The sequence below is a fragment of the Aotus nancymaae genome, unplaced genomic scaffold, assembly GCF_030222135.1.
Source record: "Aotus nancymaae isolate 86718 unplaced genomic scaffold, 86718_ANA_hifiasm-v0.15.2.pri h1tg000007l, whole genome shotgun sequence".
Taxonomy (NCBI): Eukaryota; Metazoa; Chordata; class Mammalia; order Primates; family Aotidae; genus Aotus; species Aotus nancymaae.
In genome coordinates, this window is record NW_026988418.1 from 25,415,936 (window position 1) to 25,442,407 (window position 26,472).

General features: G+C 46.9%; 2 protein-coding genes across 2 annotated transcripts in view; one reads left to right on the top strand and one right to left on the bottom strand.

The window, feature by feature from the left end:
- The first annotated feature begins 3,588 nt into the window (after positions 1–3,588).
- On the top strand, positions 3,589–3,987 carry LOC135272720 (small ribosomal subunit protein eS12-like). The gene has a single exon (XM_064371308.1). The coding sequence runs from the start codon at positions 3,589–3,591 to the stop codon at positions 3,985–3,987; it is 399 nt and encodes a 132-aa protein (XP_064227378.1).
- Positions 3,988–6,154: 2,167 nt separating this feature from the next.
- The window catches only part of KANK4 (KN motif and ankyrin repeat domains 4), a 46,010-nt gene continuing 25,692 nt past the window's right edge, over positions 6,155–26,472 (bottom strand). The window contains exons 7-9 of the mRNA XM_021667741.2: positions 22,252–22,394; positions 15,708–15,908; positions 6,155–8,385 (exon numbers count right to left, since the gene is read on the bottom strand). Coding sequence (XP_021523416.2) covers positions 8,281–8,385; positions 15,708–15,908; positions 22,252–22,394 — 449 coding nt within the window. The 3' untranslated portion in view covers positions 6,155–8,280. The remainder of the gene's footprint in view (positions 8,386–15,707; positions 15,909–22,251; positions 22,395–26,472) is intronic.

Genomic DNA, 26,472 nt, shown 5'->3' on the forward strand with positions numbered 1-26,472 from the left:
AGGAGGAAGAGAAGAATGCAAAGCCCACCATCCTTCTGTCACCGCTGTCCACTCACTGTCCAGTTTGTCACCACATGCTGGCACATCCCATTCCTGATGCCTTTCCTACAGGGCTCTATTCTTCATCCCCACCGCTCCCACCATGCACTGGGCCCTTCCTGCTTTATACCCAGTGTCTCACTGGAACATTCTAGCTGGTCCCTTTGCTTTCAGTCACCCTCTGTGATCATTCTATTAATACTTGGCAAATCTGATCATATGGCTCTATTGTTTAGAAATTAATGCCTCCAGCCGGACACGGTGGCTCATGACTGTAATCCCAGCACTTTGGGAGGTTAAGCCAGGCAGATCACGAGGTCAGGAATTCGAGACCAGCCTGCCCAATATGGTGAAACCCTGTCTCTACTAAAAATACAAAAAATTAGCTGGGCATAGTGGCAGGCGCCTGTAATCCCAGCTACTCGGGAGACTGAGGCAGGAGAATGGCTTGAACCCGGGAGGCAGAGGTTGCAGTGAACTGAGATCATGCCACTGCACTCCAGTCTGCCCACAGAGTAAGACTCCAACTCCAGAAAAAAAAAAGGAAGAAAAGAAAAGAAATCAATGCTTCCCCACTGCCCATAGCAGTGAGATTTTGAGTCTTTTTCTGAGACAGGGTCTCATTCTGTCACCTAGCTTGGAGTGTAGTGGTGACATCACAGCTCATTGCAGCCTTGACCTCCTGGGCTCAAGTGATTCCCTCCACCTTAGCCTCTCGAGTAGCTGGGACTACAGGCACACACCACCATGCCTGGCTAGTTTTTAAATTTTTTTGTAGAGATGGGGTGTCACTATGTTGCTCAGGCTGGTCTTTAACTCCTGGGCTCAAGTGATCTTCCTGCCTCAGCCTCTGAAGTGTTGGGATTACAGATGTGAGCAACTGCATCCAGCTGAGTGCAGATTTTTGAATCTCTGAAGTTATATGCAAATTTTGCCTTTTTAAAAAAAATTAAAACAAAATTTTTTTTTGAGATGGAGTCCCAGTTGCTCTGTCACCCAGGCTGGAGTGCAGTGGTGCAATCTTGGCTCACTGCAACTTCTGCCTCCTGGGTTCAAGTGATTCTCATGCCTCAGCCTCCCGAGTAGCTGGGATTACAAGTGTGTGACACCACGCCCTGCTAAATTTTGTATTTTTAGTAGAGATGGGAGTTTCACCATGTTGGCCAGGCTGGTCTAGAACTCCTGACCTCAAAGGATCAGCCCATCTTGCCCTCCCAAAGTGCTGAGATTACAGGCATGTGCCACCGCGCCCAGCCCCTTTTCTTTTTCTTTCTTTCTTTTTTATTTTTTAGAGACAGGGTCTCACTCTGTCACCCAGGCTGAAGTGCAATGGTGCAAAAATAACTCACTGGACTCAAGCAATCCTCCTGCCTCAGCCTCTTAAGTAGCTAGGACTACAGGTATGTGCCACCATGCCTGGCTATTTTTTATTTAAAACAAATTTTTTTTAGAGATGGGGTCTTGCTATGTTGCCCAGGCTGGTCTTAAACTCCTGGCCTCAAGCAATCCTTCTGCCTCAACCTCCCAAACTTTTTCTGCTGAGGGCTTTGCATTTTTAGAGGGGTCTGTTATTCCCCTCAAGTTACAGGCTCAAGTCCAAATTCCAACTATCAATGTACGAGTACAATGTGTTTCCTGACCTCCCGCTCACATCTTCTCTTTGGTCCCCTCTCCTGCGTAACTGAAACTAAAGTTATTCTGAAATTGTCTCCATTGCCCAACAGGTCATACTTTTTTTTTTTTTTTTTGAGACAGAGTCTTGCTCTGTTTCAAGGCTGGAGTGCAGTGGTGCAATCTCAGCTCACTGCAACCTCCGTCTCCCGGGGTCAAGCGATTCCCCTGCCTCAACCTCCTGAGTAGCTGGGATTACAGGAGCGTGCCACCACTGCTGGATAATTTTTTGTATTTTAGTAGAGATGGGGTTTCACCATGGCCAGGATGGTCTCGATCTCCTGATCTCATCATCCATCCACCTCAGCCACCCAAAGTGCTGGGATTACAGGCGTGAGCCACTGCGCCCAGCATTTTTCTTTCTTTCTTTCTTTTTCTTTCTCTTTCTTCTTTCTTTCTTTCTTTTCTTTCTTCTTTCTTTCTTCCTTCCCTTCTTTCTAATTTCTTTCTTTCTTTCTTTCTTTTTTTAAGATGGAGACTCCCTCTGTCACCCAGGCTGGAGTGCAGTGGCACGATCTCAGCTCACTGCAACCTCCACCTCCCGCATTCAAGTGATTCTCGTGCTTCAGCCACCTGAGTAGCTGGGATTGTAGGCGTGAGCCAGCGTGCCTGACCCAGGTCACACTTTTTCACATGCCACATCCTCCATCCACCTGCTGTTCTATCTGGAATGCCCTGGCAAACTCCTATGCATCCTTATGGCTTAGCTGAAAAGCCACCTCCTCTGGAAGGCTTCCTTGACTCCCTTGGTCCAAGTCAGTCTCTGCAGCACTGCTCAGGCCTCTGACACTTGTCACATTCCATAGTTGTTGTTAGCTTACATCTGTCCCCTCTAACCCCCAGGACCCTGAATGGACAGGCCACAGATATTTGTTGAATAAATGTCACTCATGTTCAGAAAACTAGAGTGCTCTTTCTAAAATGTGAGTCTGAGCATTGCTTCCTTTTTTGGGGGAGTGGGGATGGTGTCTGGCTCTGTCACCCAGGCTGGAGAGCAGTGGTGAGGTATCGGCTCACTGTAGCCTCCGCCTCCCTGGTTCAAGCAATTCTCCTGCCTCAGCCTCCCAAGCAGCTGGGATTACAGGCACACGCCACCACGCCAGGCTAATTTTTGTATATTTAGTAGAGATGGGATTTCACCATGTTGGTCAGGCTGATCTCGAACTCCTGACCTCAGGTGATCTGCCCGCCTCGGCCTCCCAAAGTGCTGGAATTACAGGCATGAGCCACTGTGCCCAGACAAGGCACACTAACATTATTTGAATAGCCCAAATCAATGTTCTCTCTTGTTTGAGGGCTTTATTCATGCTTCTTCCTCTGCCTGAATGTTCTCCTGCTCCTCTTTGCAGGGCTAGCTCCTAGGCATCCTTCAGATAGCTAAAATATCCCTCGGGAAGCCTTCCTAGACCCTCTCCCCACTTCTAGGTGAAGGGTGGACTAGGCTGAGGACCCCATCTATGCACCCCCCAGCACCCTGTGCTCACCCAGTTGCAACATGGCTGTCACTGCAAGGTGATGGCTGGTTTGTCTTCCTTCCCTGCTAAAGTGCAGTGTACTCTGTGCCTATCTCGCCCGCTGGCATAGCCCCAGCCTCAAGCACAGTACTTGGAAGGGAAGAGGTATCTGATAAATATGTGTTAAATGTGGGTTAGAGGAATGGGTTTCTCCATTTAAAATCTGGATTTCAATAGCTTTCCGTTGCCTTTGGAATAAAGCCTTACCACAGTTTTTACAGCACTTTCTGTTGTGGTCTTCATGTATTTGCAGTCTCTTCTCTTAAAAATACACACTTTGGCTCTTTCACTGCCGCCGCATAGTCATGCGGGGGCGGAACCTTGGGTGCGTTCAAGATTCGGCTTCACCTGTAACCCACCTGCCATGGCCGAGAAAGGCATTGCTGCTGGAGGTGTAATGGACGTTAATACTGCTTTACGAGAGGTGCTGAAGACCGCCCTCATCCATGATGGCCTAGCACGTGGAATTCGCGAAGCTGCCAAAGCCTTAGACAGGTGCCAAGCCCATCTTTGTGCACCTGCATCCAACTGTGATGAGCCTACGTGTGTCAAGTTGGTGGAGGCCCTTTGTGCTGAGCACCAAATCAACCTAATTAAGGTTGATGACAACAAGGCATTAAGGGAATGGGTAGGTCTCTGTAAAAGTGACAGAGAGGGGAAGCCCGGTAAAGTTGTTGGTTGTGGTTGTGTAGTAGTTAAGGACTGTGGCAAGGCGTCTCAGGCCAAGGACGTCATTGAAGAATCCTTCAAATGCAAGAAATGAAGAAATCAATCTTTGGCTCACACACAAAAAACATACCCTTTGATTTCCCACTCAAACATGACAGCCACATTGAACTGAATGAAGGCCCCTAAATGCCTGCTTTCCCTTCTTTCAGACTTGGCAGTGAAACCAGCATTGCAAACTTAATAACAGACAGTGAAAGAGATCTGACCTAACCAACTCCCTCTTGCTTCTAACCTAAGCTGTCCTTGTTCATTCCTGGGCACAGGCTAACTAACTTTGGGAGAAAATTTATAGTTTAAAACAAAGACGGTAACAGTCCTTTCCCAAAACAAACCTCCTCCTTGCCTGGGGACTGGACTGCCTCTGTAGGACAAGAAATTAGCCACGAGATTAGAAATTATGGAGTCATGCAGCTGGAGGCTACCAGGTTCTGACCCTCCCTAAACTGCTTTTTTTTTTTTTTTTTTGAGACGGAGTTTCACTCTTGTTACCCAGGCTGGAGTGCAATGGCGCGATCTCGGCTCACCGCAACCTCCGCCTCCTGGGTTCAGGCAATTCTCCTGCCTCAGCCTCCTGAGTAGCTGGGATTACAGGCACCCGCCACCATGCCCAGCTAACTTTTTGTATTTTTAGTAGAGACGGGGTTTCACCATGTTGACCAGGATGGTCTCGATCTCTTGACCTCGTGATCCACCCACCTCGGCCTCCCAAAGTGCTGGGATTACAGGTCTAAACTGCTTTTAAGATTAGTACTTGAGACATTTTGCAGACCCTGCACTTGATGAATCAGCTAGCACCACCCAGGTGGATAAACTGGCTCATCTGATCTTGTGGCCCCCACCTAGGAACTGACTCAGCCCGAGAAGACAGCTTCGACTCCTTATGATTTCACCTCTGACCTGACCAATCAGCCCTTCTGGCTCACCGGCTTCCCCCCATCTACCAAGTTGTCCTTAAAACTCTGCTCCCCGAAATGCCTGGGGAGACTTACTTGAGTAATAACAAACCTCTGTTCTTCTGCACAGCCAGCTCTGCGTGAATTTCTCTATTGCAATTCCCCAGTCTTAATAAATCGACTCTGTCTAGGCAACAGGCAAAGTGAACTCATCTGGCAGTTGTAGCAGTACTCTCCTGCCCGACACACTCACCTCTCACTCCGCTTTTCTGCCTAACATCCAGTAATCTGTAAGTTCAGTGGCGCTTCCTCCAGGACGCCTGCCTTGACTTCTTAAGGCCAGCTCTGGTGCCCTTTAGTGGTGCCCTCTGGGCTTCCTTCTGACCTTCTATATGTTTTCCCTAGAGGATGGTGAGACAAGAGACTGAACTGTACTCACCGTGATGTCTCTAGTGCTGGGAACAGTGCTGACCACCTGGCTGGTTTCCATGTATAACCAGCCAGATGGTCAGCACTGTATATATATACAGCACCATATATATATATATATATATATATATATAGAGAGAGAGAGAGAGAGAGAGAGAGAGAGAGAGAGTCTTGCTCTTTTAGGCTGGATTGTGCAGTGGCGCAATCTTGGCTCACTGAAACCTCTGCCTCCTGGGTTCAAGAGATTCTCCTGCCTCAGCCTCCTGAGTAGCTGGGATTATAGCAGTTAGCTTAGTAGTAGCTGGGATTACACCACCCCTGGCTAATTTTAAAAACATTTTTGGTAGGGGATTTCGCCATGTTGTCCAGGCCAGTTTCAAACTCCTGACCTCAAGTGATCTGCTGGCCTCAGTCTCCGAATCAATAATTTGTGAATGACTTTTAGAGCTGTGAGACAGTGACAGGAAGGCAGGCTGTGCTTGTTCATTTCACCACATTCTGAGCTCAGGCATTCCAAAGGAAAAGAATGGTTATAACGGATGAGATCATATGCTCACATCCAAAACTCAAGATTAAAATAAAATTTTTAAAAGTCTCAGAAAGGATGGACAAAGTCATTTGATAATGATGAATCTTCAAGCTCTAGGAAACCCAGTTTGCTTTCCCTGGTAAATAAGTTGTTTTTAATTTGATTCAATTTTTTTAAAGTGACCCAGTTGAAGTTGCCACCTAATATGAGATGCAGAAATAAATTCTAAACTGGCAACACAGGACACAGGCCCCTAAAGCTGTTTGCAGAGACAATAGCAAATAAGACCCACCCTGCAAATTCCCAAGAACCAAGAGCAGAGAAATGCAAAGAAATTTTGAGACAGAAGATTGAGAGGCAGCATTTTAATATAACAAATAATAAGGATAGGCCAGAGACTTGCTACTCAAAGTGTGATTGTGGCTTGATAGCATCAGCATCTCCCTGGAACTGGTTAGAAATGCAGAATCCCAGGCCCCACCCCCAACCTACTGCCTTCTAACAAGATCCCAAGTGATTTGTATGCAAATAAATGTTCAGGAAGCACTGGGCTAGAACATTTATTAATGTAGGATGCTGCTCTTACAATGTATTTTGAGGTCAAAATAAATCCATTTAAAGCATTTTTTGCTCCTTATTTGCTCCATTCCCTCCACCTCTGAGTTGCATCAACACATGTCGTGTTGTTCTGGGGCTTTGAGCCTCTCTTATGAATCACAATGGCATAAGGAAGTTTGCTGTACCATTTCTGTAGATGGCCTTAATGGGTTACAAATTGGATTTCAAAACTTCCATCAGCTGCTTCTTGTGTAGCACTGCTCCCCCAAGGAGGTAGGTTGCATGATAATTTCTGTTTTTAGAGATGATGAAACTGGGGCCCAAGGAGGTTTCATGAGTCACCACAGGGGCATTCAGCAAATCGGCAACCCAGCCAAAATGAGAGCGTAAGCTTTTGAGTTTCCAATGCAAAGCTCATCAAACTTTGACATCACTTCTTTTTTTTGAAATGGAGTTTTGCTCTCGTTGCCCAGGCTGGAGTGCAATAACACAATCTTGGCTCACCACAACCTCCACCTCCTGGGTTCAAGCGATTTTCCTGCCTCAGCCTCCAGAGTAGCTGGGATTACATGTGAGCACCACTACGTCTGGCTAATTTTTATATTTTTAGTAGAGATGGGGTTTCACCATGTTGGCCAGGCTGGTCTCAAACTCCTGACCTCAGGTGATCCACCCACCTCACCTCCCAAAGTGCTGGGAATACAGGTGTGAGCCACTGTGCCCAGTCTGACATTACTTCTTTTTATATAAGGGAGATTTCTTTTTTTCATAAGAGATTTTAAGAAAGAGCACATTCAGATGACCTGATGTGAGCTACTGACCATATGAACCTTGCATGTGCTGGCCCCAGGGAATATGAAAGCTTCGGAAAGAATTGCCCTTCCCTGCCTGGCTCCCTTGCTCCTGCGGCATCCCAGGCTGGAAGGCTCTGCAGTCAGAAGTCCCAGAAAACCTCAGAACAGATATGTGCTTCTAGGGGATATGAGGGGAAAGTACCCGGAAGTACCATAAGGGAATGGGTACGGCTATGCAGGAAATGTGGTGGCTTCTCGATGACCATAACCCATCCTCAGGAGGAAGCTTTCTTTTGTTTCTTTCACAGACTCAGAATAGCTGATGGAATCCGACTCTGCCCAAATACATGTGGTGCGTGTCACTGGATTGAATTTCCTTTTTTTATTTTATTACATAGCAACCTACTAGATAATAAATTTCTTAGTTAATTCCAATTTCCATAGAGCAAATTGGAGCCACTAGATGACTCAGAAATAGTTAAGACTGTACATTTGGCATGGTTGCCAATGTGCTTCTTCCTACCTTGTCTGAATTTAAGATTTCTCTGTCAACCCCATCAAAACAAAGCTCCCAAATGGGGCTTGTTCAGTTTCACCAGTCTGCATGGTGATTCTCCTGGGGTCCTCTCCAGAATGCTTGCCAAGGGGTTGGCTTAAATCCCCTCCCATCTCTAGACATGCATGTCAATGGGACATATTTGTATACACTTGCTTAAAAAACAAAAAGATAGTGCACTTTAAAATTCCATGTAAAAAGTATTGCTTTTCTAATGTGCTACTGTGCTCCTGCCCGCCTGCTTGCTACACAATGCTACAGAGGGTAGAGTCAGGAGGAATTCAAGGCTGAAGATGTTTTGGATGTTTGGATGACACCGAGGTACCCCTCAGCCTTGCACTTTGAACCCTACTCTGAAGCCCGTGTAGTTTTGGGGCTTGGCCTAAGGCAAAAACTACAAAGCATCTTAATGAGCAGAATTATCCAACAGGAATGTATGTGCATATTTCACATAGTTTCTTCTCTTGAGGGGTGGCTCTCTGGCCTGTGACCTCTGCCTTCTCCAAGGGCGAGGGAGGAGTCCAGAGAAGAAGGCTTTTGTTCCCGGCTGCCAGTTCTTCTGCAGCCCCTACAGCCCCAGGGACCTGCCCTGCTCCGCGTGGGCTCTCAGAAGCCCAGCAATTTCCATATGGGTGGGTGACTTCAGAGCAATGGACAAAGCTGTGCGGCCAGCCTACAGGAGAAAAAGGAAAGGAGCAATAAATATCATCCGATCTGCCTCCTACCCAGGGAGGAAGGGCAAGTTGGGAGTAGGGGGTATGCCTGGGATATAGGTGTCTATTCCAGGCATCCAGAGACCCCGGTAGAGGAGAAGATTCAAATGACATGAGGATCACCAGCAATGTGGCCCATTCCGCAGAAACAATAGTGACTCCTGGGAAATCTGTGACAGTGGAAATAAAAAAGAGTAATCTGGTTTTTAATGCTCTTTTTTTTTTGAGACGGAGTCTTATTCTATTGCCCAGGATGGAGAGCAATTGTGCAATCACAGCTTACTGCAACCTCGGCCTCCTGGGCTCAGATTCCCTCCACCTTCAGCCTCCCAAGTAGCTGGGATTACAGGCGCACATCACAACGCCCGGCTGATTTTTGCATTTTTTGTAGAGATGGGGTGTCACCACGTTGCCCAGGCTGATCTCAAATTCCTGGGCTCAACTGATCCATCCACCTCGGCCTCCCAAAGTGCTGGGATTACAGGTGTGAGCCACTGAGCCCAGCCCCACTTTTTTCCGGTTCAAATTGGCAAACAGGAAATAAAATAACTCTTGCTATTCCATTACATGCATCTAAGTGAAAGTTAGCATTTTGGGGTGTTTTCCTCCAATCTTTTCTCCTGTGCAAACTTGTTGGTTTATTTTTGTTTGTTTGTTTTTAAATTTTTTGTAGAGACAGGGTCTCACTATGTTGCTTAGGCTGGTCTTGAACTCCTGGGCTCAAATGACCCTTCCACATTGGCCTTGGAAAGTTTTGGGATACAGGCATGAATTTGTAATCCTGTCCTGTCCCGCACTTGTCCTGTTGTTGGTTTCTAAATAAAGGAGTGATGTTGTTTATCAACTTTGAATTTGCTTTTATTCTTAATTTATCACAGTATGCTATAAGATTTTTCTCTATTCTTACATGACCATTATAATGCATGATATTTCTTTTTGGCTGTATAATATTCCATAATTTACTACTTTTTAAACTAATTATGGAAATATTTCCTTTCAATGGAAATTTTTGTTGATTCTAAGTCTCTGCCATAATAATCTTAGTGCAAAAAGCATTTTCCCTTTTTTTTTTTTTGAGACAGACTTTCGCTCTTGTTGCCCAGGCCGGGTTCAAGCAATTCTCTTGCTTCAGCCTCCCGAGTAGCTAGGATTACAAGCATGCGTCACCATGCCCAGCTAATTTTTTGTATTTTTAGTAGAGACAAGGTTTCTCCATGTTGGTCAGGCTGGTCTTGAACTCCTGACCTCAGGTGATCCGCCCACCTCAGCCTGCCAAAGTGCTAGGATTATAGGTGTGAGCCACCACTCCCTGCCTCTGCATTTTCCCATTTGTAATTATTTTCTGACTCTTAGAAGTGGGCTCAGAGCATTGAAGGGCATGCACATTTTTACTTCCTGCTCTGTGATGCCACAGCACTCTTACACTGCCACGGCAATGCAGGAAGCTGGCGGTTCCACTGTCTAAAGAAGCTGCACCAAGGGGGCTCTCATCAGGCACCACCAGCCTAACTGAGCAGCCACAGTCTCTCATGAATGAGCTCACTCCTGCATCTAGAATTCTGAACTCTAAACAGCTCCAAAAACCACACTCTTTAGGTAACTTATTGGGAGCTGAGACCTGACCTGAGGCTGTTGGCCTACTGTGAATATTTTGACATTTTGCTGCTGTAAAGGGTTTGATGGGTAGGGGACACCCAAGGCCCTACTAGATTGTTCTCTACTGCCTATGCACAGATTTACTTCCTAAAATGTGAACAGTTCTTTCACAGAAGCAGGTAGGAAGTGTTAACACCCAGCTTAACACTCTTCAGGCTTTTTCCCATGCATGGGGATGGAATCCAGGGACCATCAGGGCTGCCCACATGTGCAAATAACTATAAAGCATATGGCAAAGCACTAAGTGAGTCAGAAGACAGGAACAGCGTGAGCTCAAGGGAGAGGACAGCCACTGTGTGCCAGGGCAGGTAGAAGATGGCTCAGGGGGAGGCAGAGGAAGGGAGTGGCATTTCAGTGGGACCCCAAGGATGGCACATGGGCTTCTCAAAACATACAAAGTTCTTTCCCCAAAAAGCCCTCATGACTCCCTGGACTTTTCTTTTACCACTTGTTACATGCTGGTATTTGTAGGGTTATTTGATAAATTTCGGTCCCCATGAGGTCAGGAAGCGGATCTGGCCTGTCCACTGCTGCATGCCGGCACTGGCCCAGGGCCTGGCGTTTGGCTGGCCCTCAGCAAGCACTGCTGAAAGACAGAATCTTGCACAAGAACCTAACAGTATTCATTTCAAGTTGAAGGAATCTAAATCCTCGTGAACGTGTTCTTACATTGGAAAGTACTGGAACAAAGCAAAGATTTTAAGCAGGGAGTCCTGTAAAAGCCTCCTAAAGGCCTGGGTTTGCTTAGGCCTGAGTTCCTGCTCCTGAACTCCATCTGCTGTGCCTTGTCAATCCTGAGGCTCTATGTAAACACAGAGTACGTGCTGACAGTGTTTAGGGGGAAGAGCCTCAGGGCCAGTCCAGGGTCCATCTGGAGGATAGTCTGCAGCTGTGGGCTCCTCAACTGCAGACACGGAGAACAGAGGAGGAACAGTTTAGGAGGTGTGGCCAGAGAGACCACTTCGCGAGGGGGAGTGTTCCTCTGACGCCTCCGCCAGAACTCTGGGAATAAGCTCGTGCCATGTAGCTCCTGTGGGAGCCAGGTATAACGACACTCCAGAGCTGGTCTAGGAGACCCCAACTAAAGAAATGGGGGACTAGCCGGGTATGGTGTAAAATTTATGTGTAACTTCAGGGATTCAAAATCTGCACTTGGCCAGGTGCAGTGGCTCATGCCTGTAATCCCAGCACTTTGGGAGGCTGAGGCGGGAAGATCACTTGAGCCCAGGAAGTCAAGGCTGCAATGAGCCATGATTATGCCACTGCATTACAGTCCGGGTGACAGGGCAAGACCCAGAAGAGGCTGGGTGACGGATTTCCTCAAATTGCCTGTAAACCTAGTTAAGGGCCTGGCCAACTGTTCTGGGAGTTCTGCATTTATATCAAACTTTAAATGCTGATGAAATAAACCAGTTTCAGGACATGAATTCTCTCCCAGTTTTCCAAGGGCATTCCCAAATAAGCCCTGCTGTTAACAGCTAAGCTTCCATGGGAAAGATGAATATAGAAATGATATGACGGGTAAGATAAGGGCCAGACTTTCCCCCTAAATGTGAAGCACCAGGTACAAGCCTTGGTACTTGGCACAGCCTTGTCAGAAGCTCCCTTTTCCACTGAAATGTCTCATCCTGGGGATGTAGACACTGTGCTCACCAAAGTCACCCTCGGGAATCTGCATGTGAATCAACCCTGACCCAGGTGGGCAGCATGTGACCCAATCATGGGTGGGGTCTGGAACCCGCCTTACCTGTGGGCCCATTACCTGCATTACCTGGGCACCACTGTGCTGGCTGGGCCTTCCCTAACTCGCTCCAGCTTCTGCCGTGATAGATTTCCTCCTCCATCTCCTGATTAGCACTCCAGGCCCTCCCTTCCAGGCTTACAGCCTGCCCCGAACTCCAACCGGCCCAGTCCTTAGTCTGGCCTGGCTCTCCCTGATCCAGCACTTCACCGGGACTGGTTACCTAAACCCACCTGGATTTCAGTGCTTGCCTAAACCAGGCATTCTCAATTGCAGGACAATTGATATTTTGGACCAAAAAATTGTTTGTTTGTTTTTGAGATGGAGTCTCGCTCTTTCACCCAGGCTGGCGTGCAGTGGCGCGATCTCGACTCACTGCAACATCCACCTCCCAGGTTCAAGCGATTCTCCTGTCTCAGCCTCCCAAGTAGCTGGGATTACAGGTGTGCGCCACCATGCTGGCTCATTTTTGTGTTTTTAGTAGAGATAGGGTTTCAAAATGTTGGCCAGGCTGGTCTTGAACTCCTGACCTTAAGTGATCTGTCCTCCTTGGTCTCCAAAAGTGCTGGGATTACAGGCATGAGCCACTGCATCCAGCTGGATAATTGTTAATTCTTTGCTGTTCCTGTGCATTGCAGGGTGTTTAGCCGCATCCCTGGACTCTACCCACTAGATGTCAGGAGCATTCTCTCCCCCACTTGTGACTAAAAATGTCCCCAGACATTGCCAAATCTCCCTGGAGGGCAAAATCACCCCTGGCTGAGAAGCACTGGACTGAACCAAGCCTGTCAGTAGCTTCTCCCTTCGGGGGCTGGTCTCCCTGTCTGATTGGCTCCCCTAACTCCAGACCTTTGTTCTCCCTACTCTCTCCAGACACTGTCTGTAAATGCCAAGGTCCCTGCTGGGCGATGTGGTGTTTTTTTGTTTTAGCTATCACTGTTCATCTATTCATAATTAAAACAGTTACCATCCACTGTGCACTCCTAGATGTCAGAGACAGCCTTTATAAACATTATAGCATTTAGGTAGAGTCTACTGCTGTTCCCATTTTACAGATGAGCATCTAGAGGCCCAGAACAGTTAGGTCACCTACCCAAAGGCACCTACCCAAAGTCACTGAACCTAGATTCGAACTCATGACTTGCTCCTCCTTGCCTTCCACCATGATTGTGAGGCTTCCCCAGCCATGTGGAAATCCAATTAAACCTCTTTCTTTTGTAAATTGCTCAGTCTCAGGAATGTAATGGACTAATACAGGGGGTCTCACTTTGTTGCTGAGACTGGTCTCAAACTCCTGGGCTCAAACAACCCTCCTGACTTGGCCTCCCAAAGTGTCGAGATTACAGGCATGAGCCACTACACCTGGCCTCATGAGCATTTAAAGTCCATGCTTCCAACAATCATGCTTGAGTTTTCTGAAATGCAACAGATCCCACAACTCTTCCACCACCAGAAAGCTGCCACTTAGTGCTCTTATACGTGACAGATTTCCAGAGATACCCAGGAGAGCTTTCAGATCCACTGCCTGATAATTCCAGCTAGCCAGGGACTTCCAAAGCTCACGCCTGCCTGCCTGACCCATAGGCCTCCCCTCTCAGGCCTCTTCAGGCATCAGCAGTGGTCACTCCTTAGAGGGCCAGGGGCCTTTGATGTATAGGCCTGTTCCGGATTAAGGGCTGCCTCATTCTCTCCCATGATAACCCAGCAGAGAGCTCATTAACACAAATCTTTTGTCCGGACACAACACATTTGGAAAAGGAGGCTCTGGTTTCCAGTAGCCCATACCTGTTCCCATATGAAGGCCAAGGTCTGTGCTCTCTAATGATCTTGGAAATGGCTTTGGAGTGAAGCTGGGGTTCACAGGACCTAGAGCCACTGGATGGGTGCCTGCTGTTTGGGTGTGACTGAAGGACTCAGCAGCTTGAATTGCTGATGAGTCAATCTCTGGAGAGTTAAAATGTGGCTGGGTAAGAGGTACTGTCCCTGGGCAGGGAGAGGACTGTCTTCCCCTCTCCAGGCTTTTGTTCTCTTTGAATTATGGCTGTTAAGAAAGCATAAAGACATCTGCTTAAATCATTAAATTACAGTACCAACATTAAGGATACTAGAGTCAGACCTGGGCTTGAATCTCTGCTCTAAGAATCAGTAGCTTGTAAATCTTAGGACAGTTACATAACATCTTCAGGCCTGTTTTCTCATTAGTAAAAAGTGGGGATCACTATCTCACTGGATTACTGAGAGGATTAGAGGTAATGCATGGGAAAGGGTTAGTTCCCAGGAGCACTCTAGAAATATTATTATATCGACTGTAATTATCAGAAACAAGATCACTTACTGTTGCTTACTTCCAAAGTTCAGGGGTTTCACTCATGCATTTGTTGATTGATTCAATGATATGTGGCAGGCACTCTACCAGGTGTGGGGGATTCAGCAGGGAGCCAGAGACATGGATGCTTCAATGTGACAACAGTCATGATGATGGAACAGTCAAGGGTATGGGCCCAGGCGTTTAATGGAGCCGGGTTCCACTCGCTGAGTAGTCTTTTGCATAGGTAACCTAACCATCTGATGCCTCTGTCTCCTTGAGCAAAGTAGGGCAGCAGGAAGACAGTCAACCTTACAAGGTTGTTGTGGGTTTAAATGAGATAGTCCCTGGCAAATGCTTAGTAGAGTACCTGACATAGAGTAAGCCCTCCATACGTGTTAGTTAGTTACTATTGTTTTGTTTTTTGAGACGGAGTTTCGCTCTTGTTGCCCAGGCGTGAGTGCAATGGCATGATCTCGGCTCACTGCAACCTCCGCCTCCTAGGTTCAAGTGATTCTCCTGCCTCAGTCTCTCAAGTAGCTGGGATTACAAGTATGCGCCACCATGCCCAGCTAATTTTGTATTTTTAGTAGAGATGGGGTTTCTCCATGTTGGTCAGGCTGATCTCAAACTCCTGACCTCAGGTGATCCACTCGCCTCGGCCTCCCAAAGTGCTGGGATTACAGGCATGAGCCACCACGCCTGGACAGTTACTATTGTTATTGATTAGTTACTACTGTCATCAGCATCATAGCCATCATCTTTCGAGGAAGTTTATTTAAGAAGCCTGTGACTGACAGTGTAACTTCAAGTAGGCTGACTTGATGGAATGGGCTGCTTCATAAAGTGGGCCAACGTCCAAAGAGGCACTTTCAGTTAAATGACTAGAGATGACTCTGTAAGGTTGATTCCTTCTGAAGGCTTTTGAGTCCCTACTGGACAGCAGAGCTTCCCCATCTAAGCTACTGCTTCAAAAAAACCCACATGCTGTTATTGCCATGACCAGATGAGGATCAGGGCCAAGCCAAGCCAGGGCACATTAGCTGAGAATGGTGTTATGAAAGGCTAGGGTTGTGGGTTTCGCGGCTCTAGGACTCCAAATATTCACCATGAATCATCTCATTTATTGATTTTTAAATTTTTTAGAGACAGGGTCTCACTCTGTCACCCAGGCTGGAGTGTAGTGGCCTGATCATGGCTTACTGCAGCCTCCACCTTCTGGGCTCAAGCAATCCTCCTGCCTCAGCCTCTGAAAAAGTGCTGGGATTATAGATGTGAGCCACTGTGCTGGGCTTCTTATTTAAATTCCACAGCAGCCTTAGGAGGCTGATTTTGTTGCACTGCCATAGGGTTCCTTGAATTCTGCTGGCTTGCAAGACACTCTTCAGGAGGGTAAATTTAACAGCTACTTTTTATTTATTTATTTTTAAAGAGATGGGGTCTCCGTGTGTTGTCCAGGCTGGTCTTGAACTCCTGGGCTCAAAGTGATCCTCCCACCTCAGCCTCCCAAAGTGCTGGGATTACAGGCATGAGCCACCCTGTCCAACAACAGCTACTTGTTAATTGCATGTAAGTCTCACCTTGTCAGTCAGGCTGCTGTCGCAGGCTGGGTGTGCCAGGAGCAGCCGCACCAGGTCCACGTTGCCATGGTGACAGGCCAGCATGAGAGCCGAGGATCCATCGTGGTCCTGCAGGTTGACATCTGCCTGGCAGCTAAGCAGTGCTTGAACCATGTCCTCCCTGTCGTGGCTGACTCCCAGCATCAGCGCAGTCTGGCCTCCCTGCATGCAGAGCCACAGGAATGTTGTGAGGTGCTGCCAACAGGGAAGGACCCCCTCTCCAGCCTGGGTGTGCTCGTCAGAGACTTCTCAAGAACAGCCACTGATCTGAATCTCCTGCCCTTGGTATGGGACATAACCTTCTCTGCTTGGCAAAATTCTACTCTTTCATGACTAGTCAGATCCCATATCCTCTCTAAAACCTTCTCTAACTCCCCAGGCACAGGATTCATAACACAGTACTCATCACTTAGCATCGCAACTTGTCAACTTCTCTTTCTCATGGATTGTGACATTGTTGATGGCAGCGACTAAATGTTTTTGTCCCTGTCTCCCCAGTGCCTAGCACCAAGAATGTGCTGATAAATGTTGAATGATGGAACAGATGAAGGTTGAACGCAAGCATCATGGCTTCTTACTGCCTGCCCCAGCCTGACTGTCTCCAGGAAGCCTTCGTCTGCTCAATGCCTCTGAAATTTTCAGTTTAAGGATACCCAGAACCTTCTTCCCTCAACATGGTCTCTGGTTGCAGGTCCTGTGGTCATTTCTAATCTATAGACACTGACAGTAATCTAGGGCATTTTTGTAATCACTGATGGACACAGCAATGAGCTGGAATCAGAAAGCAAGTCCAAACTCTAGTTGTGCCGTTTCCTAATGCATGATTTGGGCCATCTCACTGCCTTCCTCGATTCTTGGTTTTTCTTCTCTTTCTCTTTTAAAGATGGGGTCTTGCTGTGTTACCCAGGCTGGAGTACAGTGGCACAATCACAGCTCACTGCAGTATCAATCTTCCAGGATCAAGTGATTCTTCCACCTTAGCCTCCCAAGTAGCTGAGCTCACAGGCATGTGCCACTCACTACACCTGGCTAGTTTTTTACTTTTTGTAGAAATGGGGTCTCACTATGTTGCCCAGGCTGGTCTTGAACTCCTGAGCTCCAGTAATCCTCCTGCTTTGGTCTCCCAAAGTGCTGATATTACAGGCATGAGCCATTGTGCCAGCTGGTTTTTCTTCTCATAAAAATTATTATAACAATTGAGGCCAGGTGCAGTGGCTCGCGCTTGTAATCCCTGCACTTTGGGAGGTCAAGGCAGGCGAATCACTTGAGGTCAGGAGTTTGAGACCAACCTGGCCAACATGGTGAAACCCCATCTCTACTAAACCCCATCTCTACTAAAGAAAAAAATATAAAAATTAGCTGGGCATGGTGGTGGGCACCTGCTACTCGAGAGGCTGAGTCAGCATAATTGCTTGAACCTGGGAGGCAGAGGTTGCAGTGAGCTGAGATTGTGCCACTGCACTCCAGCCTGGGTAACAGAGCAAGATCTGTCTCAAAAAAAAATTTTTTTTTTTTTTAATAGAAATGGGGTTTCTCTATGTTGGCAAGGCGGGTCTCAAACTCTTGACTTCAGGTGATCTGCCCACCTCTGCCTCCCAAAGTGGTGGGATTATAGGTGTGAGCCACTGCACCCAGCAAAAATTTTTTTTTTTTAATAATATAACAATGATTTTCCTGTGTACTTCACAGGGCTTTTGTAGGAATCAAATGAGATAAAGGATTTAAATATAATAATGTACAGTAGTAATTTTTCTGATTACAAATTGACCATCATTTCCCATTTTCCATAGATTTTCTTATATATACTGTGTGTGTGTGTGTGTGTGTGTGTGTGTGTGTGTGTGTATAATTTTTTTTTTGAGACAGAATCTCGCTCTATCACCCAGGCTGGAGTGGAGTGGCATGATTGTGACTCACTGCAACCTCTGCCTCCCATGCTCAAGTGATCCTCTTACTTCAGCCTCCTGAGTAGCTGTGACCATAGGTGTGTGCCACTACATCTGGCCAATTTTTGTATTTTTTATAGAGACAGGGTTTTGCCATGTTGCCCAGGCTGATCCTGAACTCCTGGGCTCAAGTACTCCACTCACCTTGGCCTCCCAAAGTGCTGAGATTGCAGGCATGAGTTACCATGATTGACCCTGTGTATATTTCTTTCTTTCCTTTTTTTTTGAGATCGAGTTTCACGCTGTCACCCAGGCTGGAGTGCAGTGGTGTGATTTCAGCTCACTGCAACCTCCACCTCCTGGGTTCAAGCGATTCTCCTGCCCCTCAGCCTCCTGAGTAGCTGGGAATACAGGCGTGCACCACCACACCCGGCTATTTGTTGTAGTTTTAGTAGAGATGGGGTTTTCCCATGTTGCCCAGGCTGGTCTTGAACTCCTGAGCTCAAGTGATATACCTGCCTTGGCCTCCCAAATTACAGGCATGAGCCACTTCACCCAACCCCTATGTATATTTCTTTCTTTCTTCTTCTTCTTTTTTTTTTTTTTGAGACAGGGTCTTACTCTGTTGTCCAGGCTGGAATACAGTGGCGCCATCTCGGCTCACTGCAACCTCCACCTCCTGGACTCAAGCAATCCTCCTACCTCAGCCTCCTGGGTAGCTGGGAATATAGGTACCCACCACTCTGCCTAGCTAATTTTTGTATTTTTTAGTAGAGACAGGGTTTCACCATTTTGGCTAGGCTGGTCTTGAACCCCTGACCTCAAGTGATCTGCCCACCTCGGCCTCCCGAAGTGCTGAGATTACAGGCATGAGCCACTGCTCCTGGCCCTATGTATATTTCTATAGTCCTCTCATCCAGCTGTATTATATTTTGCCCTGTTGGTTTTCATGGGTTGCAGGCTGGTCTCTGATGGAACCCAGGAACCTCTTCGTAAGACTGAAGAATAAAGCAAGAACTATGTTTTCTCTCCTTTTGGAGCCCCTGAGGCCCCGAAAGCACTACCTTACATGTAAAAAGTGCTGAGGACATGTCTGCTGATGTGTTGACTGATTAGAACTCCAATCTTCAGTCCCTGGTGGATTATGCTTCCCTGCTCAGATGCTGGAGCTTAGAGAACAAGAAGTGGGTTTGAAATCAGAAAAATCTTGGCCCTGCCACTTATTACCTGTGTGACTGCAGGCAAGTTAAGCTCTCTGTGACTTTTCCTGATTTGGTAAAGTGGGAACGATTAGTGGTATTACCTGTCTGGTGGGGTTGTGGTGAGATCACGTGCTTAGCATGTGCTAGCCAAGGGTTAGTTATGATTATCGTTAAGAGGCTTAGAGAGTGTCTGGCAAATGCTCAGCACATACTAGGTGCTTAGCACGTGGGAATGTGTTATTAGATGTCCTGTTTCCCCATTATTCTGGAACACAGACAGATCTTTCCAGAGAAGCCTATTTGCTTTTTTGGTTTGCATTTACTCAGCCCTGAGGTGATGGTTGTTTACTGGACTATCCAGACCACAAGGTTTCCAGAACCCTCTTTCCAACTGTCCTTAAAGCCAGATGACATATGCTGATGGTCCTCATATCTGCCCCTCTGCCTGACACATCCTCATCATCCTCCCAGTCCCATTCAATATAATTTAATTCAATGAGCATTTATAGAGTGCTACTATACGCCACCGCACTGACCCTGGGGTCCAGAGAGAAGGAGCTTGTTCCTAGGAGACTCTCAATGTATTCCCATTTAACCTGGTACCTCCACCTCTCTTCACAGTTAAGGCACAGGGGGAGCTAAAGGGAATGGCTGCAGCTATGCTCCTTTGGTGACCCGGGATGAGTCCCTTGCCCTCCTACAGCGTGTTTCTTCTCTGTACGAAGAAGAGGGTGATTTTGATCCTCTTGCAAGCATCCCCTCTTACAAAAGTGCCAATTTAGAAAATAATTAACATATTTATGGGAAACATGAGTTAAATGAAACAATAGCTGTATTGAGTCTTATGGAACAGGAGTTGCAGGTGAGTAGAATACCTTGAAAACCAGAAAGTAATCTACAAATATTTGGTTTCCGGCTGTCACTAGGGTGGCTATTGGATGAAGTACATAACGTGACTTTGCCATCAGGTTAGGCTACTATCTGCAATTACTCTGGGGGAGCGTGGGACAGTGGAGCTTAATGTATTGCTAGGAGTCCATTTTCCCTAAGTCTCTTGCTTTTCCACATACCTTGTGAGTAAAGCACACCACAATCTGTCCTTTTGTTTTAGATTATCTTTTTAAGGATGTTTATATAGTGAACGGTCTTGGAAGCTAGAGAGAGTGTCTTCTTGGGAGAAAAGGGCAGGCAGGCTTACTGTTCATTATCAAGGCTTCAGGTTCCCTATGCCCAGGGGTCCTCTCCTGTAACACAGCCCACTGCGTGCTCAGCTTCCTGGCCCTCCTCACACTGTCCTGTGGGTACTGGGATTTGGGCAATGCTGGTACTGTGGCTACTGCTTTAGCTGAGGGTAGTACATGATCCTTTGTCTCAGGCACAGAAGTCTCATGCTTCTGCCAGCATCCACAAAACTGTAGCAGACTACCTCGTTAGGTTTAACATGGGGTAAAAGCCCAGACTCTTCACAGTTCTCAACAGTTACCTAATCATAACTCCAGGGGAAAGGAGAGTTAAACACACTCCATTCATTCCTGTATGGTCAAAAATGGGCAAATGACCTTTCAAGGAGTCCCCGTTGTTCCATATGGAGCCTCGTCTAACTAAAAGACTTTCTGGGTAAGGACCACACCCCCACCCTGTGTTCTCAAGCAGAGGGTCCCAGAAAATGAACAGAGACATTCTAACCCTCTGCACTGCCTTGTATACCTTTGCTGTCTTAAGATCCTTTTTGGAGTGAACCCCAATCAACTTCTACTTATTCACTCCATGAAAGATTCAGAGGCTGGGCGTGGTGGCTCATGCCTGTAATCTCAGCACTTTGGAAGGCCGAGGCAGGTGGATCACCTGAGGTCAGGAGTTCAAGACCAGTCTGGCCAACATGGTGAAATCCTGTCTCTACAGAAGTACAAAAATGGCTGGGCACGGTGGCTCACACCTACAATTTCAGCACTTTGTGAGGCCGAGGTGGGTGGATCATGAGGTCAGAAGTTCAAGACCAGCCTGGTCAAGATGGTGAAACCCTGTCTCCCTAAAAATACAAAAATTAGCCAGGCGTGGTGGTGGGCGCCTGTAATCCCAGCTACTAGGGAGGCTGAGACAGAAAATTGCTTGAACCCGGGAGGTGGAGGTTGCAGTGAGCCGAGTTCGCGCTATTGCACTCCAGCCTGAGTGACAGAGCAAGTCTCCGTGTCGAAAAAAAAAAAAGTACAATAATTAGCTGAGCATGATGGTGGGTGCCTGTAATCCCAGCTACTTGGGACGCTGAGGTGGAAGAATTGCTTGAACCTGGGAGGCGGAGGTTGCAGTGAGCCAAGATTGCACCATTGCACTCCAGCCTGGGCGACAGAGTGAGACTCCGTCTCAAAAAAAAACCACACACACACACACACAAAAGAAAGATTCAGAGTACTCAGTCTTGGCTCAGTTTAGAAAGTTACCAGAGCTATCTAGAGTAACAAACAAAATGAGCTACTTGGTAGAGCATGAGTTTCCTGACACTGGAGGTCCTGGGGTTGCAAACCTTCTGGTAGGATTTTGTAAAATCATAAGGGGTAGACCTAGGTGACCTTTAAGAGCTCTTCTGACCTCAGGCACAGGTGACCCAGTGAATTAGTGGAGCCCACATGTCCTGAATCCCTGGATACTACCTTTGTGTAGTGCCTCACCGGCTCTTCGCAGCAACTTTTTTTCCCAGCCTGGCCCATGGCACTGCTCCTGGGGCCTGGGGCATCATTTGTGTGTCTGGAACAGTATTACTCACAATTGTTGGCGCAGAGGTAAGGAAGATAGGAGTGTTTCGAGATCTGGTTATTTCAAGGGCTGAGGCAGCATGTCAGGTTGATTGATAATGACCTGCAGAACTCTATCATAACCCTCTGAGCTAAGCTGAGGCCTGGAAAGTGGGAATCCTCATACCCCTAGGAATGTTTCTGTCTGCCCTGGCTATCCATACTTTCTCTCAGTTTGAGGACTTATGACCTTGTTGAAAGGCTTTGGGGTGATAGAGGTGAGAACTTCTTTAAAGGACTGGACCTCCAAAGAGCCTAGTTAGTTGTCTGTGGGTCATGATCAAGGTGGCTCACCTATGAGGGATCTCTTAGAGCAGCCAACTAGCAAATGCCTTCTCAAGATGGTAACTGGGAATGCTGGTTCTAGAGGTTGCATCCGGATGGAATTTGCTCAGTTTTAGACTGGGACCTATATTAGAAGCTCACCGACCTCTGTCCAAGGCTGGCTGGGTCTCAGGAGCCTCTAAGGAAAACTGAACCAGGCTTTGCATGGATGCCATTTGGAGGTCCCAGCCTCCTTGGGTTAAAAACTACATGGATTTGCATGAAACTTCTCACCCACTGGCAGAATAAAGCTGGGAGGTGCCCCCGCATTTACTGAAGAGGAGATCATGTTCACTCCACCCACCTGAGTAGCTTGAATGTTCACATTTCCTTCTCTTAAGAGCTTCCAGACCACAGCCATGTCTTCACTGGTCTCCGCAGAAGCCAAGGGAGTGATCATTACGGCAGTGTAGCCAGCTTTGTTCTGATGGTCCACGTTGCAGACGCCTGCAAGGGAAGCAATGGGTGCTGGAATGGCTCCTGAGGGGCCAGGAGCCAGACTCCACTTTAGCCATTTCAACGGGACACTGCTTGCAGGTTAGAAGGCCACGGAATAGAGCAATGCTTTCCACAGGTGGAGCCCGTGGTTTACATTTGCAGCAGTCTTTAAAGCTGGTTACTTTTCTTGACAAGTTTTCTGAGGCTACCCAGCAAGGGAGGTCCAAAACAAAGCCAGAGATTGCCAAAGGGCCAGTGGCCATGACTTCGTTTCCCAAACTGGAGCACAGGATGTATTCCCATTTTACAGATGAGGACACTGAGGGCCAGAGAAGTTACATAATCCACTCATGAGAAGTGGGCGGGGAACACTCAGGTCTGTCTGGCTCTGGAGCTCATCCCTCACCTGCCTCCACATCTGGAATGCCACCCACAGCTGTGCGTTTTAGGTTTCACAATCACTAGCTCATGTTTGTGTGTAACTCTTAAACCAATGGCTATGTTTGTAGGTCCTTTCCGAGGACCTAAGGGTCTACTGTGCCATGTACCAGAAGCATGAACAACACCGTGGGATAAACATGGGAAGTCTTCTAGGAACAACCATCTCACTTGAAAAATGGAGGGAGAAAAAAACTCCACAATTTTTATATTAAAACAATTAAGAATTACATTTCACAATACAATGAAAACCTGGCATTATTTGTTTACCTATTTATTTTTCTTGAGACAAGGTCTTACTCTGTCGCCTAGGCTGGAGTGCAGTGGTACAATCTCAGCTCCCACTGCAACCTCTGCCTCCCAGGTCCAAGTGATCCTCCCACCTCAGCCTCTCAAGTAGCCTGTAGGTGCCCACCACCACGCCTGGCTAATTTTTCTATTTTTAGTACAGACAGGGTTTCACTGTGTTGGCCAGTCTGGTCTTGAACTCCTGACCTCAAGTGATCTACCTGCCTCAGCCTCCCAAAGTGCTGGAATTACAGGAGTAAGTCTCTGGACCCAGCCAACAACCTGGTGGTGGCGGTTGTTGTTGTTGTTTTGAGACAGTCTCACTCTGTTGCCCAGGCTGGAGTGTAATGGCTTGATCTCTGCTCACTGTAACCTCCACCTCCCGGGTTCAAGCGATTCTCCTGCCTCAGCTTCCTGAATAGCTGGGACTACAGGCATGCACCACTGTGCCTGGCTGATTTTTGAGACGGAGTTTTGCTCTTGTTACCCAGGCTGGAGTGCAATGGCACGATCTCGGCTCACCGCAACCTCTGCCTCCTGGGTTCAGGCAATTCTCCTGCCTCAGCCTTCTGAGTAGCTGGGATTACAGGCACGCACCACCATGCCCAGCTAATTTTTTATATCTTTAGTAGAGACAGGGTTTCACCATGTTGACCAGGATGGTCTTGATCTCTTGATCTCGTGATCCACCCGCCTCGGCCTCCCAAAGTGCTGGGATTACAGGTGTGAGCCACTGCACCCGGCCTGCTAATTTTTTTAAAATGTATTTTTAGTAGAGATGAGGGTCTCACCATCATCTCTAAAGACCATCATCCAGGCTGGTCTCAAACTCCTGACCTCAAGCAATCTGCCTGCCTCGGCCTCTCAAAGTGTTGTGATTATTGCAGGTGTGAGCCACTGCACCTGACCAAACCTGGCATATTTTTAATACTAAGTATAGCAAATGAGAATTCTTTTTTTTTTTTAACCTTGGCATCTCCTTTTTTTTTTTTTTTTTTTTAACACACATCTTCACTGAAGAAGCAAATGAGAATTCTAAAGAAAGTTCTGCTTTGTAGCCCTGGGATATACATCCATATTCCTTTCCACCAAAGGAGAGGTAGGGGATCACCAAGCATAGACTGATACCTGTTATGTAAATGAGCCTACCTCTCAAGGGCGATAGAAAAACCAAACGTCTTTGTAGTGTTGCTTATCTGAAAAATTGATGTTGCTTTTTTTTCGGGTAGGGGGACAGAGTTTTGCTGTCTCCTAGGCTGAGGTGAAATGGTGCAATCATGGCTCACTGCAGCCTCTACCTCCTGGGTTCAAGCAATCCTCCCTTATGTAGCTCCTTTGGGCAATAGAAAAACAATTACAGTAAATCAAGTCACTTAGCCTTTCTTAGCATTTCCTCCTTTATAAAATGGGGATAACAACACAACCTAACTTGTAGGGTTATTGTGAAATTAATTGAGCTTATTTATTTATTCACTGGGACAGGGTTTGGCTCTGTTGCCTAGGCTGAGTGTGACAGTGGTGTGATCTCACTATAAGCTCTACCTCCCGAGCTCAAGTAATCCTCCCACCTCAGCCTCCTGAGTAGCTGGAACTGCAGGTGCGTTTCACCATGCCCTGCTATTTTTTGTGTGTTTTTTATAGAAAACAGTGTTTCACCATGTTGCCCAGACTGGTCTCAAACTCCTGGGCTCAAGCCATCCACCCACTTTGGCCTCCCAAAGTGCTAAGATTACAGGCATGAGCCACTGTGCCCAGCCTAATAAATCTAAAGCACTTAGAACAAGCTTGTCCAACCCACAGTCCAGGACAGCTTTGAATGTGGCCCAACACAAATTCATAAAGTTTCTTAAAACATTGTTTTTAGCTCATCAGTTATCATTAGTGTTAGTGTATTTTATGTGTGGCCCAAGACAATTCTTATTCTTCCAGTGTGGCTCAGGGATATCAAAGATTGGACATCCCTGACTTAGGAACATGCCTAGTACACAGTAAACACTCAGTAAGAGTTCACTGTTATTACTATTATTGTCCAGAATGATATTTTTTTTGTTTGGTTTATTTTTAGATGGAGTTTTTGTTGCCCAAGCTGGAGTGCAATGGCACTATCTCGGCTTACTGCAACTTCCGCCTCTCAGTTTCAAGTGATTCTCCTGCCTCAGCTTCCTGAGTAGCTGGGATTATATGCACCTGCCACCACACCTGGCTAATTTTTGTATTTTTTTTAGTAGAGAGGGGGTTTCACCATGCTGTCCAGGCTGGTCTCGAACTCCTGACCTTAGGCGATCCACCCGCCTTGGCCTCCCAAAGTGCTGGGATTACAAATGTGAGCCACCACGGCCAGCCCAGAATGATATTCTTTTAAGGTTTAGGTATTCATTGTAAAAATCTGGTTTATGAAAAAATGTCAATTAGGGCTATTTGCAAGTTCTATGCAAGTGGAAAAAAGCAACATTTGTTTGATATTCCCTCCACCCCATAATTTTTCAAACAATTTTTCAGAAATGTGCTATGATAATACCAGGCCATCAGTGGAGACAGAGGCATCAGTCTGCCTCATTTATCAGCAGTTTTCCCTCAAGCTCCTTGGACCACTGCCACGAGCTGGCAGGTGATGAAAGCTAAATAACAACTCCATGCATCACCTCATAGCTCTGTCCTGATACAGAAGTGAACATCTGCACTGCCTTGTGCAAATAAATTTTTTTTTATTTCTATCCCTTGACTATTTTATGTTTCCTTTTGAGATGCGTAAAGGAGGCCAGGTGCGATGGCTCACTCTTATAATCCCAGCACTTTGGGAGGCCGAGGCGGGAGGATCATGACATCAGGAGATTGAGACCATGCTGGCCAACATGGTGAAACCCCATATCTACTAAAAATACAAAAAAAAAAATTAGCGGCTCGTGGTGGCGTGCACCTGTACTCCCAGCTACTCAGGAGGCTGAGGCAAGAGAATCGCTTGAACCCAGGAGACAGAGGCTGCAGTGAGCCGAGATCGCACCACTGGACTCCAGCCTGAGCGACAGAATGAGACTATGTCTCAAAAAAAAAAAAAGTATAAAGGAGCCTCAGAAACATGATTTTTAGCTCTCTCTAGAAACATGATTTTTAGCTCAGTAGAATGAGGTCTGATGCCTCCCCAGGGGCTCAGAAAAGGGCCTAAAAGGGGCTAAGGACCCAGGACTTTGTTTATTTATTTATTTATTATTTTTGAGATGGAGTCTCACTCTGTCACCCAGGTTGGAGTGCAGTGGTATGATCTTGGCTCACTGTAACCTCTGCCTCCTGGGTTCAAGCAATTCCCCTGCCTCAGCCTTCCAGGTAGCTGGGATTATAGGCATGCGCCACCATGCCTGGCTAA